This window comes from Mastigoproctus giganteus, chromosome 9, assembly GCF_048544385.1.
Source record: "Mastigoproctus giganteus isolate SK-2022 chromosome 9, ASM4854438v1, whole genome shotgun sequence".
Taxonomy (NCBI): Eukaryota; Metazoa; Arthropoda; class Arachnida; order Uropygi; family Thelyphonidae; genus Mastigoproctus; species Mastigoproctus giganteus.
In genome coordinates, this window is record NC_143583.1 from 74539876 (window position 1) to 74553424 (window position 13549).

Consider the following 13549-nt stretch of genomic DNA (forward strand, 5'->3'; position numbering starts at 1 on the left):
CACCGATATTATATAGTTAATGAAAGTAGGATACGTCATTTCCCTTCTACATAATGAGAGCCCATTATATGACACTTATCCTACTGAAGTAGCTATCACTTGAGTTTAAAAGGGAAAGAATTCAAGGGACAAACCAAGTCCCTGCATTATACAGAGAAAAATAAGGTAATTCTTTGCACACTCTTCTTGTAAATCCCTTGATCCCTTGGTCATCGAGGAATATTAAACAAAAAAAAAAAAAAAAAAAAACAATTTTGTCTAGTCTAGGATCACCACAGCATAATGTATATGTTTCTAGCTTCATCTGATACCAAGTGCAATGAGTCCTGCAAGACAGGTACATATTCTGTGTGTGTGTGTGTGTGTGTGTGTGTGTGTGTGTGTGTGTGTGTGTGTGTGTGTGTGTGTGTGTGTGTGTGTGTGTGTGTGTGTGTGTGTGTGTGGTCAGGATACCAGTGGGAAAACAGACCATGGTCAAAAAAATTTCTCACGGCTACACTAAGAAGTGAATGAAAGACAGACGGTGTTGAAGGTATGCGCTTTTCTTTAGGGACACAACCGTGATACTACTGTGTGTCTAACCGACATGCCACTCCATTCATGGCTCCGGAGCAAACTCCATTGATGTGAAACCAGGGATTCTGAGCAGGTTGAACAGCAGGGAAGGGAAGAATAAAGGAGTTCGTATAAATAGCCAATTCCTTTTGGGAAAGAATTTATGTTCGTTTTCTTTACACTTACGTTTACCTGTGTGAGAGAGAGAGAGAGAGAGAGAGAGAGAGAGAGAGAGAGAGAGAGAGAGAGAGAGAGAGAGAGAGAGAGAGAGAGGAAAGAGAACACCTGCTTTAAGATTAGGCAATCTAGTAGCATTTAATTTATACTGCATTCAGAGAAGTAATGTAAAACCCCAGGGTCTTTCAGCTAGATTATATGATGGTCCTCCCTTCCGAAACCAAGCATATTATTGGGTCCCAGTCCTTTTCTTGTTGTAGGCCGCCAAACCGCGAAAGCTGCGAGGTTGATCCTTGTCCCTCCCTTCTCCTACCATCGCATTCTCTAAATCTTAATTCCTGTCAAAGATAATCAAGTATGAAAGAAACAAACAAAAATTACGCCTAATCCTCGCTTATCTAAGGTTAAGATTAATTGGAAAACGGAGTTTGAAACGCAATACAGAACAAAGGAGTGAACGCCAACCAAAATTCGCATTCACTCGTTTTGTGCTAACCAAACCAAACCAATGCGAATCAAAAGTTAGCATTAACTCCTTTGTGTTCACAGAACGTTCCAAGAAAATTAAAAGATTTGAGCTTTTTAAGAGGTAAACCCCCTTCTCCTTCAATTCACGCAGTCTACCACTAGTACTAATAAAAAATAGCACTAATAATATAATAGTAATACATGCTAATACTAACACAAAGTGTAGACGACTCTCATCAACCGGTGCAATACCATCACTTTGCTTATTGGAGGCTTGAAGTGGCTAAATCCATGTTTAGTCTGTAGAGCAAAGATTTCCAGCATCCCCTCCCTTCTCATTCAACCTATGCACGGTACTAATACTAACTAGTATCACTACTAGTACCAATATAAAATAGCACTAATAATACAGTACTATAATATAATACTAATACGTACTAATACTAAAATGGCGCCTCCGTAGCCAGGTGGGCAGGAGCAGCAGCAGTGCGTAGCACACGCTTCTTGATCAGACCGGGGTTCGAGCCCGTGACTACCAAATACGGAGGATGCGGAAAGGTCAGGGAATGACCACCGCATATCCACGGAGCAATATGGCCTTAGTTGCTAATGCTCCTAAAACCCAAATAACAACAACTACTAACACTAGGTGGTAGATGACTCGTCAACCGATGCAATACAACCACTTTGCTTATTGGAGGCTTCAAGTGGTAAAGCCCATGTTTAGTGTATAGAGCAAAGTATCCGGCATCCCCCCCCCCACTACTCCTTCAACCCATGAACGGTGCTAAGTACTATAGGTTTTGATACCTTCCGTGTTTGGGGGTTTCATAATTAGAAATTAAACCCATTTTGTTTTAAAATCAGTTAGTTGTTAATTAGTCTTTCTATAGTGAAATCAGTTGTATTTCTTGGGCTTTTCGATACATATGACACTATGTTATGTAAACAGACCCATTAATAAACTGAATTTCATTAATAAAAAGGGGCACAATCTCGTTAATAAAAAGGGGCACAGATTCATAACATGTTAAGGACTACGAACCATCTTCTTCGTAATTCCAAAGTGTATCGTACCTTTGTGGATCAATCCAAAGTGGAAAAAATTACATATACCGGTATATATATATTTTTTTTTATTATTATTATTATTTTTTTTTTCCTAAGATGGGTATGATCTATCAGGTCTTAAGGGCTAAATGCGAACCATATGACCTAATGCGAATATCAATTGACTAATAAGAACAAGGCTGGTCTAAATATGAACCATATGGCCAACCGCATCGCAGTATCGCATGACGGCTATACGAGAAACAAATTTAACAAAAGCCAGTAAAGAGAAAAGGAAATGGGAAGAAATACTTATAAAATCAGTTTACTTAAAAGGCTAACCTTTTTCTTTATTCTTAAAGTACAACGAAATTAGATGCCAGCTTACCTTTTACAAAATGAATGCTAAGACATTTGTTTATCTACTAAATTTATATAGAGGAAGCCACCGCCAATCTCTCTCTCTCTCTCTCTCTCTCTCTCTCTCTCTCTCTCTCTCTCTCGTGTTTAGAAGAATCGTGTAAAGCTAATTTGAATATGTGATTCAATGTTTTCAACATTTTTATAGATACAAGCTCAGTTATAATAGTTATCCTCTAAGTATCTGGATCAAATCTTGATTATGAACATCCCTTTAATAATCCCCATCAGTTGTTTAAATGCTAACCTCCATGAAGTGCAGGATTAACTAGGCTAATAAAACTATTATAGCTTTAGGCCCTCCGCGCAGTATTGTAGTAAATAAACACTAAACAGTGTAACAGACCCATTAAATTAAGCCGCTCATAACTTTAATCCATCCGTCTCCATTTCATTCTCCAAATCGAAGGTAGACAGTTAACTTGATTCCTCCTAAAAGGACTGTCTGACTTCGAGTCGTGTCTCATCTCCACGCAAAAACGAATTTGCCTTACCCGCTCATCTTCGAAGGATAATACCGATAATTTCTAGACATGAATATACTTCTCTATTTGAATTAACCTGAACTTTTAACCTTGGCTGCTACAGAAATATAGCACAAATTATTGCTTCCAGAATCATCCATAAAACAAGTTTTCCATTTTCTCTTCCGGCATTATTTTTCGTTTCTTCTACGAAAAATAATGCCGTCCCTTTAATTCTAGTCCCTTTCTAGTGATCATTCTTTGCTTCGTATAATTTGGAATTAGCACAATACAAAAAAAAAAAAAAAAGATTTACGCGATATCATGCCCATTTTCCTTGTCTGGGTAGCGCTTTTAATCTTCTGATTGTTCCACTACATTAGCAAAGCAGGAATGAAATTCTTTATTCCTCATTGCACCTTAAACTTCGTCCTTTATCTAAAACTTGATTTTCCAACAAATGTGCTATGATTTTTCGAAAATATACATAAATAAACAATCAAAACTCGATTTCATCAAGCCTCGTTCTTCAGCTTCATTTTCTACATACTGAAAAGATCGCAATATTTCCAAAAAAAAAAAAAAAAAAAAATCCAAACTTATATGGATACAAAATTTGCCTATTGTCCAAATGACCATTACATTTTCTGGTCCCTTGCTAAAGCAAATGACTCTAATAGCTTTAGTAAAGAATCTCTCTTCTAAGATGTTTACATCCTGATGATTTTTCCTAAAGTTTTTACATCATGACTGAAACTTTATCTGAAGTTAAACTACAATCTTACTTTTCGTTTCATTTCTGCAGACAATCTGAATAAATCTATTCTTCCTATATAAAACACCACATCACCTTCTTTGGTTTTCGACCAGAAAGAAATAAGGAATCTTGAATAATCGTGATACTAGCAAGTCACCAGAACCTAACGACATTTCTCCACTTATTTTTTAAAACCTACATGCAGGAGTGGGTATTTTTGTGTCACTTTTTTGTTTAGGTTTGCACTCTTATTCAGCTAGCGTTTTTTCCGCTCCATACGATTAATAAGCGAGAATTCCATCAAAGTCGATCCACAGGGAACCTTTTAACACATTTATATGTTATTTATTTAATTATCATTATTTATTTATCACCATCTTTCAATAAATTACGTGGGAAAGTTTTGCCAATTGATCTAGATATTTCAAAGTTATTTGTTAGGTCTGGCATAAAGATCTCCTAAGCAAATTCCCGTGTTATGGGAATTTGCAGTTTCCAATTTCCTAATTCTCAGAGAATAAAAACTTAATTCTTTCTCACAAACGCGAGAGAGAAGTTAATCCAACTGTTTTCATTTGAACAGAGATGAGGATTCTTAGAGAGGTTTAGGGGAGTAACTCACTCCATTTTATCGTATAGATGTTCAGTGAATTCTGCTGTCCGCTTTCTCTGTAGATAGTTTTATGGACATCCTCCTCTAGAATTGACATCTATTGTTCTTCCCCTTTCTTCTAAACACGTTAGAACAAGTATATCAACCAACAGCTTGATATCAGTGAAATAAAGTTCGTGATCACTGATTTAAGAGTGGTCTTTAGAGACGTCAATGAGAAATATATTCATAATTTGAATAAACTGGAGGGAGTAAATAAATGTCCTGTCTTTTCTCTGAAACCTCCAGTACATAAATGGTTGGAAAATTAGGGATTTCGCAAATTTCCCTCTTGACCGAATACAACGTTATTTTTCTAGAATTAGCATTCGAATCAAAAATTTTAAAGTCAGAAAGCAGTTGTGGAGTTGCCATTAACAGTCATACTTTTTTCCTACAGGTATCCATACTACTAATTCAGTTAGACCTGATGTCAACTAAAATGTTTATATATTCGTGACGAAACAATCCAAAGTAAAATTCTGGTCTATACGTTTTTGGGTTATTATGATCTTACTTTTTATCTTACTGAGCTAGGCCGCAGTAGCTACTGCATTAAATTTTTCTAAAATTCTACTTAAACCCCCCCCCACCAGTAAAATTCTGTATTCAAAGAATACTATAGTCAAGAAAAATAGTCTGAGGAATAGAAAACAGTTACAACACATCAAGCAAATGATAAGAGAAAATATGAGTATCACTCTCGATGGATCATAGGAATATTTGTATTTCCCGGATGTAAAAATATATATCCGGGAAATCAGTGCAAGCGTAACTATAAACATAAATATCAGTTCATTATTTAGCAGCAAATCTATACATAACAATATATCAGATTTACCAGATTTATTTACAGTTTCCAATATCTCTTTAAAAAACGACGATTATCTTTGAAAATTAAAAATTATGTGGTGTAATATTATTTACGATGATCGTTATTACAGGTTACTTCAAATACCTTTCTTTCTTTCTTTCCTTTTTTTTTTAAACTATTAGTAGTAAATATTGAATAGATAAATAAAATGAAACTTTAGATTTCGAATAATTTAAATATTACTAATCTCATTCTACTGAATTTGCCGGTGGACGAGACAACAGTTTCAAAGAAATTAGCAAAATATTATTCCATATGAAAAATAATTGGCTTTAATCTGCTTATACAATATAAGATGTAGGAATACTAATGAGCAAATTAAAAAAAAATTAGCGCACGGTTTTTTCTTGCATCTTGCGTCATACTTTTCCATCAACAACGTCCAACAGTTCAATCATGCTGAAACTACACATGGCTTGATATCGTTTTACCAATTAAAAGCAATATCCTGGTGGTCGGTATCTATCAGATTCATCGCTAGCATTGCCTAAGTAGAATAGAAAGTCAAATTTTACACAAGCTCAATAACATTATTTACTTTCCCGTAGTTTGGAATCTTCTTCATTTGCAATAAGGTTTTAAAAATAGCAGAGAACATTCTATGCAGCTTCTTCAATTTGATTTATCAACGACAAAAACATCCTTTTTATTTTGGCATCACTTATTCTCGGAAAGTTTCTCTTCAAATACTAATTATTATTATTAATTTCACCACTAAATAAAGGGATCTCAGAATTCAAGTCCGTAACGTATCGCCAAGACGCGTGTGTTCAAGGACCTGTTGCATATTTTACAGGATGAAAAATCAGGAGATTATCTTGCAGAGAAAAACACAGTACCTTTGCTCGAGATTGGCTAACCATATCTCCAAGAGGGGTTTTAAGGAATTCTATCAATGTGGTTAACAGGATTTAAAGATACACCTGTACGTATACTTTCCAACAAGTGGCAAGCGATTGACGATATAGTACAGTAGTTTCTGAGGCAGCCTTGCAAATTAAATTTAAATCTAAATCTCAAAACAAAAAAAAAAAGCAGCTAATCCTAATTATTAAAATTAGCTGGACTCTTCTTCCAGAACTGATGGCACTTTTATCGGCTCATCTCCAGGAGACCTATCATATAACATTCAGATTTCTGGAGGATTTGGATAGAGGAAGGTCTTTCTTATGCGTTGTGGTTGATAAATCTGTGTATTCGATATTTTTACTTTTTTTATGCGCCTCCAGAAACATTACTGAAGCAAAACTGGCAGTCTGTGAGATGGTATCAACACCATATATAGAGCGGAAATCCGACAATAATTTTCTTTTTGATAATAACAGTTTAGTTTATTGTACTTAGTCTTGACATACTTTATTGTATTATGTACAAGCATAAGTATAATACAATACACCAGATACGGCTCTGCAGCCAGTGGAGTTTGTCCATACCATTTACAAGACCAATTTATGCAATTCGTTACGCAATTCAGCTTTCCCAAAAGCCGGTGTAATGGAAAATGACAAAATCATTTTTAACATTCCATATGATTGTCAAAATCCATAAAAATGCTATGATTTTATTGAAGAAATAAATCTAGACTGAACACTGTAAAGGTGGAATTCAAAGAAATTAATATTTTTCAATAATCAAAATAGTACTTTATTTCAGATCACTATATACTTACTACTAAATCATCCAGGGTAACGGAATAATCAGTGTATACACACAGTTTTTCTACACTCAGTGGTTTTGTTTGCCTTAATTTCGACGCTAAAAGTAGACACACTGTACCTAAAAGCTGCAGCTGACTTTTTCGAAGAGGAACAAAAGATAGGAACCGATCCAGAAGATTCATAGCAAGTGGGAATACTACCTCCTCACATCGTTCCTCCTCACATACCTGAAACGTAGTAGAGATATTTAAATTGTAAAAGCAATTCTGCCAAAAAAAAAAAAAAAAAAAAAAAATGAAGAAGCTAAGTTTCTTTTTCTATAATTTAAAGTTAAATTAGAGATACTTAAAATGAAGCTGCATTTTTAAACCAATAATTTACATGCTAAGAATTAATAATATATTATTCAAATTAAAAATTTTTTTATAATGCAACAGGGTTTTCCCGACTGATGGATTTGAGTCGGAAACCGGGATGAAAATTCCCCTATGACATTGATAAGTAGGCATGGAGCTCAACGTAGTTCAACATAGGTTAACGGGTATGTTCTGAAGTACCTATACCTATGCTCAAATCTAAGAAATACGGCAATGTATGTTTTATAATCTGTCTTACAAATTTTTCTGGCCCAATCACGGCGGCCACGGAATTTAAGCATTTACGAGTAGATTTTTACTTTTTTTTTTTTTAATTAGTATTCTCGTTTAGATCATAAATAATAATATTTGATTTTAAATTTATTTTCCAACTGAACAATATATATTTCGAATTTATTACAAATTTTTAAATTTTTATTTTTTATTTAATTTATTATTATTATTTTTTTTTATGAAATCGTGGTACATATAAATATAAAATTTACTTCATCACCAGTCAAATTTTCCAAGGGTTTTTATCAATTTCAGAATCGTAACGGCATAAATTTTCATACTGAAAGTGCTGGCTGCAATCCTTATACCGAAGCCTCTCCCGAAATATGTACAACTATTTGTTGATCGTAATATTATTATAATCATAACAAGATATTCTTAATCTAGAAAGCGCCATATAAAATAAATTGTATGTAACTTTTCTGTGGATATATGCCAGAGTGTCTGCCACGAGCTCCAACGAGCTCGCGAAAGCTTGTTAGGTTTTCAATGGTTCGCTGAATCCGTTGAACAGTTTATGTGTGATGGGCAATTGCTCTTAATTAAGGGAGCCCACTGTTAATTGACTGGCAGCACATTGATGGATATGTTTTTTTGTTTTTTTTTTTTAATAACTAGGTTAACACACGATATCACATTTTACAGGCTTCATTTATGCGTAGAAATTACTTATATTTTTCTCGGAATTATAAATTAAAAAGAAACTTCTGGAAAGTGAACATTACGTATGTTACGCACATCCTCTTATCATCCCCTTAAAAAGGCTATACTACGTGATTTTCATGAATAAACAGATAATAATAATAATTATTATAATGGCAACTTTATGTCAGTTATTTTTATCATATAAGCTGAACGTTGTTATTATTTATATATGAACTGTCTTGATTTTTGCTGCCACCGTAAAATTCTAGACAGAATAAAACTACGCTTATACTTCATTTTCTCCTTTTACACCTCATTATTCTCATTTCTTATACTCTTTATATCCTTATTGCCGGGGGTGTGCTCCCAAATTGTTAACAAGAGACGCTCGAAAAGAATTTCAGCTGAGGGTAATCCCCAGTTGGGGGGAAAAAATGGCAAAATCTTGTCTTTACTTCATTTAGTTCCTTATTAAAAATTTAGTTTCATAAAATTTATAAAGCTATTTTTTTAATAAGAGACTCGGATAATCCCCAAAAATTTAACAAGGGGTTAGCACGACCCCTCCCTCCGAGCTCTTCCAGCACACTCACTTTCAGACGGTGTGAATAGTTTTATAGCATGATTACCAAAGGTGTGTTATGCATATAAAGTGTATAACAAACTATATTGGGTATTATAAGCCATAAATATGCTTTTTAAAATTTTTTATGATTATAATTGTAATTAATAAACTACGGGGCACTCCGTTTGAACTACTGGGGCCGAACTGCAATTTTCGCAACCTATTAATAATAATATATAGCACATTTTTATTTATAAATATAAATAATATACATATTTGGTTATGCGAAAGCAGCCTCTTCTGTTAGCTCATATTTTCCTTTTTTAATCTATTAATTTTACAGTTTATTGCCTATTTATATATACGTAAGTATATTGCTTTACTTTTTATTAAATTATTGCATCTAATATCATGTTGGCTTATTGTACGCCATATACAACATCAGAATAACATACAGTATCATAAAACAGTGAAATATGTAAGAGGGGAGGTAGAGGAGGTGGGAAGAGCAAGCCATATACTGTATTGGTAAAACGTGTTACATTAAATATTACTTGCATCATGTTTAGACACAATATACATATATATATTTTTAATTTTTATATCGTACGCTTACTTTTATTTTGCTTTTCAATTTTCTGTTTACGTAACGCAGTGTACTACATAAATAGGCATGCATAACCCCGCAGAATCAACAACGATCTAATAGTTTTTACTATTTATTGAATATCACACATGTAAAAAAGGAATGATTGAGACATATTAGAAGTTACAATGAAAAATATTAATTAGTATTTATCTAACAATATTTGAGATAATTACCACAACTTGCGTCAAATTATAATCGCATAGGCCTAGCACTAAAATGAAAATAAATATTATGCGGGGTATTATTAATAAACACGATAAACATAAATTAAACGATGCAATGAAGATATTCAAATAATCTTTTTCTTCAAATAATATTTCGAAATTTTAAACGAACCTTACCTCAAGCATCCACGTAGCTACAATTTTTCTCATACAAGGCTTAAGTTCTGTTTGAAGGCACTTGAAGTAGCAAAGGGGATTAAAATATTTATCTTCACTAGTTAACATATTCTGAAGCACTCGATCGTCGTCTAATAAAACTGAATCTTCATAAGCTTTTGTTTCTACACAAGGATCACCCTCACAGCATAAAAGTTCCATATTTGTAAATCTTTACACACCACTTTGATTAAGTTTGAATGTAAGCTCAATGGACTGGCATTCTAAAGATCTTCCTGCTAGATATAACTTCTTCACGAAAATCACTAATGGATAAATGACCGCAGTAGGATCATCCCTAACGAAATACAACGTTTACATAACAAATAAACAGTACCACCATACCGAGATCGCCCATTAACCCTAATTAAGAATTACAACTTTAGACATTAAATGATATGTTTACTCGTTGAAATACATCTACAACAATAACCTTGTTTAGAGTTTGGCCATTTTGGTTAATAATATCACGATATTGCTTTTGTAAATGCGAAGTATTTACCGAATACATGCGTAGTTCGTATAATACGACTTCAGCTGCTCAGATTGTACATTGTACTATCACATGTGCAGGTTGCCAAGCCACTGACAGCCAACGTTAAGAAGTGGTCAACAGCTGATCTGTAAACCACGCGGCGCTCTCCTCTTCAAGCATGCGCACTCGCTTCAAATCCCGCCTACTTCAAGGAGGAGTTCGTCGCTATTGCTGATTCGTAAATAGGAGTGAGCGTATGTATTTTAAATGCAGTATAAATGTCGTTGTCCGGATCTCTCGCATTCCTTGAATGAATTCATTGAACATCCGGGTCTTGAAAGTGTTCTTCGAGTTTTACGCTATTTCTTTTCGTTGCCAGCATCGCGTATTGTAAATTTATCTCGAAATTCATTTTTTGATCCTTTATTGGCAAAGGCAGGATATTTTGAGCATATGATATAGGATAAATTAGAGAGTCGTTTTTACGAAGATTTAATGATCGTTTCATTTGAAATTAGCAGGAATATTTAAGCATTTTCTAATGCTTGAAACTAAGCCTAATCGAGGGCAAGTTTTGAATATGATTAATTTTTTTTTTTTTTTTATGTGAACCCCAAACACGAGAGGTATTAGAACCTATAGTACTTAGTACCGTACTTCGGTTCGAGGTTGAGAAGACGAAAGACGATATTTGTTGACATTGGACTTGAACTTCTGTAGACTGTAATTTTCAGGAAATACGTATGAAGGAAGGTTGTTCCAGAAAACGGCAGTTGAATGAATAAACGAGGAAGATAAAAAGTTGGTTCTGTGAGTTTGAAGTTGGACAGTAAATGGATGTTGGCTGGTGGCGGCACGTGTTCGGACTGTTTTGAAAGGGAGAGAGCAGGAATTATAGAAGCCAGTTCAGAAGAACAGTGAATGTTCTTCTGAATTTTCAATTCAGAAGAAAATTCACCTACCATGGAAATATCTGCAGAAGAGGCATGCAGCAGAAACAGTATGTCTATGAGACAGCGAGTGGAGAGACTCTGTTAGAGATGAATCATTAATCAACCTAACTGACCTCTTCTGAACGGAATCAAGAACCTGAGAGAGGTTTTGGGGGCACCACCCCAGATTTGGGAACAATGTTCCATGGTAGGGCGGATTTGCGATTTGTAAAGAGTGAACAGCTGTTTGGAAGAAAAGTATATCATTTTGCATAGAAATCGGAGTGTCACCAAAGATAAGCATGGGAGCAGAAGAAGCCTTTTTGGGAGATAGTAGTAGTAGTAGTAGTAGTGGCATGTGATGCAAGAAAGCAAGTGTATGAGCTTATGCAGCATCAGCCAAAAAAAAAAAAAATCACACCATTCCCTCCAAATGATATAAGAGATATAAGACAAGACTGAGTTTTAGAAGGATTGAAATCAACTAAGTTGTTTTTGTCCCACCGGAGAATTACCTGGAGATCGGCATATAAGGAATTTGTAGCAAATTTTCGAAAAGTTGAAGCTGATTGGGCAGGACAAGGTTTCTCAAAATGGAAAGTGAAATGCAATGTGCTATCATCGGCAAAACTATGGATAGGATTTCTAGTCTATGGAAGAAGGTCATTAATATACAAAAGGAAAAGAGTGGGAGAAAGAACTGAACCTTGGGGAACACCGGCATTAGTGGAGAAGTTAGAAGACAGAGAGCCATCTACCATCACCCTCAGTGAGCGATCGGAGATAAAACTGGATAACCAATTACAAAAAACAGTTGACAAACCATAAGATGGTAGTTGTTGTTATTTGGTTTTTAGGAATATTAGCAACTAAGGCCATATTGCTCCGGGGATATGCGGTGGTCATTCCCTGACCTTTCCGTATCCTCCGTATTTGGTGGTCACGGGCTCGAACCCCGGTCTAATCAAGAAGCGTGTGCTACGCACTGCTACTCCTGCCCACCTGGCTACGGAGGCGCCTCCATAAGATGGAAGCTTGTTTAGAAGACCTTTATGCCAAACACGATCGAAAGCCTTTGAGATGTCAGGAGCAACTGTTTGTGTTTCACCGAACTTTTCGATTGAATTATTACATAAATGGGTAACATAAGCCAGAATATCACCAGTGAATCGACACTGACGGAATCCATACCGGCGATCTTTGATCAGACGGAAGGTGTCTAGCTAGTTTAAGAGTTGGTGGTTAATTGATTTCTCCATTACTTTAGAAAGAGTAGAAGTCATTGCAATGGGACGATAATTGGATGGGAGGGATTTGTCACCCTTTTTAGCAACTGGCTGGATATGGGCAAATTTCCAAGCAGAAGGAAAAACACCTTTGGAATAAGAAAGTGAAAAAAGGCGGCAAAGAACGGGAGTAAGTTCAGGAGCACACGTTTGGAGAACAAGTGGAGAAATACCATCGGGACCTGGAGATTTCTTAGCATCAAGATTCGTCAAAATCCTTCTGACATCCTTTTGACGGAAGACCACAGAAGCCATTGAATGGAGCGTGTTGGGAATGGTGGGAAGTGTTTTACCAAGATCATTAATACATGAGTTGGAAGAAAAATGGGATGCTAACACGTCAGCTTTATCCTTAGCTGAAGTGACAACAGAACCATCTGGTTTGAACAGAGGTGGAAGCAGAGAAGTGCAAAAGTTGTGGCCAATAGCGTTGGCAAGAAACCAGAATGCTCGGCTACCATTAGGGCAAGAAGCAAGTTTTCTACTCTTAGCCTGTTCAAACTCTAGTTTGGACTGATTAATAACTGCTTTACAATTATTGCGAGCTTTGGTGTAGGCAGAAAATGAAACTGAAGAATTAGAAAAAGCCAATTACGATATGCAACGTTCTTCTCTTGAACAGCCTCAGCACATTTATTGGAAACCAAGGTTTAGATAAAGGACGAGATTTTAAAGTGGAGTGTGGGATAAAGGATTCCATTCCTGCAAGAATAATTTCACTGACACGATTTGAGCAAACGTTGACATCAGAAGTTTCGAAACGGTAATCCGACCAAGGAAAAGAAGAAAAGAAATCTTGCAGGTCATCCCATTTTGCATTCTTGTAATGCCAAACAATACGAGGTTGGGAATAGCCATGAGATAAAGGCTCCATTGGAGAAGAGACAATCAC

General features: G+C 35.4%; 1 protein-coding gene across 1 annotated transcript in view; it reads right to left on the bottom strand.

Moving 5' to 3' along the window:
- The window catches only part of LOC150080454 (G1/S-specific cyclin-D2-like), a 53533-nt gene extending 43407 nt beyond the window's left edge, over positions 1–10126 (bottom strand). Inside the window, exons 1-2 of the mRNA XM_090381376.1 lie at positions 9926–10126; positions 7087–7302 (exon numbers count right to left, since the gene is read on the bottom strand). Coding sequence (XP_090237502.1) covers positions 7087–7302; positions 9926–10126 — 417 coding nt within the window. The remainder of the gene's footprint in view (positions 1–7086; positions 7303–9925) is intronic.
- Between the last annotated feature and the right edge of the window lie 3423 nt (positions 10127–13549).